This window comes from Trypanosoma theileri (genome assembly GCF_002087225.1).
Source record: "Trypanosoma theileri isolate Edinburgh chromosome Unknown TM35_Tth_1_V1, whole genome shotgun sequence".
Classification (NCBI taxonomy): domain Eukaryota; phylum Euglenozoa; class Kinetoplastea; order Trypanosomatida; family Trypanosomatidae; genus Trypanosoma; species Trypanosoma theileri.
Genome location: NW_021639843.1, coordinates 679,503 through 682,335, shown reverse-complemented (window position 1 = coordinate 682,335; position 2,833 = coordinate 679,503). Strand labels below are relative to the sequence as shown.

Sequence of the window (2,833 nt, the reverse complement as noted above, 5' to 3'; positions counted from 1 at the left end):
CGCCCAGAAATAAGTAATTTGAGTACGGTGGGTACCCACACTTCTCAAAAATGCGCAGCAAATCATAATATTGTCCATGAATATCACCACAGATACGCACTGGTGGTTTAATCTCTAGTAGCATAGGCTGGGACATAAATATATCACGTACTTCACTGAGAATAGTCCGTATATCCTCTTCACGGATAAGAATCTGCTGTTGTGTGGTACTCTTTTTTGCCGTCAACATCTTTTCCAGAAGAGTTTGTACGAGCACCATATTTAAATAGTTTTAACGGTATGGTACAGTAGTTTGCTTTGAGATTTTTAATCTCTTATTATAAGGAATGAACCCAAACGGAGTTTTTGTTCTCCTTTAATATGTACTATAGGGAGAAAAAGCGAGCAACGGAGAGGGGGGGGAAAAAAAGTATGTTATCTTCAGTAAATTGAATGAAAAGTTATGGTTTTAGAAGGGTTCAATAAATCCAATAAATTCTTTATTTAAATAAGAATAGCATTATCGTGCAAGAACAAAAAATGGAAACAGACACACATACACAAATAAATAAATAAGTAAATATGTAAATAAATAAATTATACATATATATATATATATATATATATACAGATATATTCATACTTTTGATGCCGTATGGCATTCATAGTATTATGGTTGTTTATGTCGGTACTTCAAGGGTTTTTTTTTTTATATATATTTCACGCATTTTATTCGTACTCTTCACGTTGGTAGTACTCACGCGGCGCGTGGACCTCGTTCGGGTCTATCCCAGGGGTATATGATAAAGATACAAGTAGGAATCGGGTAGTATTATACACAGAATGCCAAGCTCGTGTGTACCAGGGATTGACAGCATATTTCTTGTTAATTCGCAAAACCTTATCCTCATCGAATGGGGTTGGATGCTGTACCTTAAGACTAGTGGTCCCGGAAGTATTTTCGTCCAACTCGTCTATGGGTTCTCGTGTGCTATGGAGTCGTTGCTGTACGGATGCCGCGCGTGCCTTCAGTTCCTCACGGCGGAGGCGCATAATCTCTTCTTGTTCTTGTCGCTGTTGTTCTTCTATATGGTGCTTCCACTCATCCTGTCGCTGTAGTTCTTCAGTAATACTGTAGACCTCATCCAGCGTGGTGACAGCGGGGTGTTCAGTATCACTGTCACTGTGTGTGGAGGAATTGGAGTCATCATCATCTCTCTCTGTATGGGATGAGTGCTCCATTTCCATCCCCACATTTGGAAGTAGAGACATTTAATGTCTCCCCTCTTTTTTTTTTCTTCTCTTTTTTAGAGCTGAATGAAAAGTACGGTAGGAGATCGAAAAAGAGAAAGAGGTGTTGCAGGATCAGAGTAAAATGAGACAAAAGAGTAATAACAATAGCAGTAACAACAAGTCATAAAGACATGGATACCCAGAGTAGAAAAGCATGTCTTTCTTTCCCTGTGAAGATACCATAAATAATGGTTGTTGTTGTTTTTGTTGTTGCTTTTTCCCCCTCTCATCGCTTCCTTCCTTCCTTCCTTTCTTTCTTAAAATGTTCCCCCATGTTCATTTCCTTTTTTTTTTTTTTTTGTTTTTCCTCTTCCTTTTTTTTTTCCATTCTACTCATGCCGTAGAGCTTGTAAGAGACTATCTACATGCGCCAAGTCCACACCGTGTCGCATGTGACCCGCCACGTCCAGACGACTCCCAATCGAAGAACGGCAGAGCCCCACAGCGCGCAACACCACGTTAGCCAACATCTTCGCATCCACATCCCCATGGCGAAGCGAAATAAAGTGAATGGGATCCGATATTTTGTTATTTTTTGCTATTAGCATGCGCTCATTGAAAGTTGGGTACACTATACCACATACACGGAACAGGGTGAAGCGAAGGGGGGTATCACGCTGCATACAGAGTGTATTAGGAGTCCCATCATCGTTAAGAAGAAGACGCTCTTGCTGCCGTGTGGATTTTAAATAACCACGGGGATACAAAAACACTCTGCGGATCCACTGCAGTGGTGATATCCACGAGGGTCTGTTGAAGAGCGGTACAAACACCACGAGATGTGCATCCACAAGATTACACGCTTCTATAGTCTGACGTAACCCACCCACATCCACCTGCGCACAACCAGGAAGAAAAAACCTCGATAACCAGTTCCCGTTACTATTGCTATTATTGTTACGATTCTTTGCAGATGCCGTATAAAGTACAAGTGAGGCCTGCCGCACCGCATGCCGCACCGCCTCGGGAGAATTCACATCGCCCTGAAGAAGTTCCACTTGAAGTGGAGCAGCCGCACCGGGTCTTGTGTGATATGTGTAGCGCACAGAGGATCCAATACCTGGAATATCGTTATGGTGTTCTTCTGTGAACTCAACACCACTCGCAGCTCCACGTTCATTCATCGCGGTAAAAACAGACTTTGCATTGTTAAGATCCCGAGCAAGAACTGTTATACTAATACCACGCCTAAGGCACTGCTCTGCCACAAAGCGTGCAAAGAAACCAGTACCACCTATAAGGGTAACGGTAGAAAATGCTGCAGGTGAATCAAGATCCCTTCGCATATCTCTAGTGTTTTTCTGTGGGAAGCACATATAGTGACGTGCTGTCTCCAGCAATGAAGGCAAATCACATGATGTTTTTGCCGTTGTTGATGCACGGCCCCGCAAAATGTTCGCATCTTGGCGGGTACTTTCCTCCCGCATAACGCTGTAAAAAGGTGAGGCAACACTACGGATCACACGTGACTCCACCACCTCACTGAGTTCACATCGCACCATCTCCCAAATGCATGTAAACAGTCGCTTCTCGAATCGTGTGGGAAATGTGGGTGGGTGGG

General features: G+C 42.9%; 2 protein-coding genes across 2 annotated transcripts; both read right to left on the bottom strand.

Annotated features, from left to right (window-relative positions):
• Positions 1-708: 708 nt before the first annotated feature.
• Positions 709-1,251, bottom strand: TM35_000013650 (uncharacterized protein; the record flags this gene model as incomplete). Its single annotated transcript, XM_029021046.1, has 1 exon — positions 709-1,251. One exon carries the CDS (start codon positions 1,249-1,251, stop codon positions 709-711), a length of 543 nt encoding a protein of 180 aa, XP_028887554.1.
• Positions 1,252-1,601: 350 nt separating this feature from the next.
• Positions 1,602-2,831, bottom strand: TM35_000013640 (uncharacterized protein; the record flags this gene model as incomplete). Its single annotated transcript, XM_029021045.1, has 1 exon — positions 1,602-2,831. A coding segment is annotated over one exon (1,230 nt), but the record flags the coding sequence as incomplete, so codon positions are not given.
• Positions 2,832-2,833: the final 2 nt, after the last annotated feature.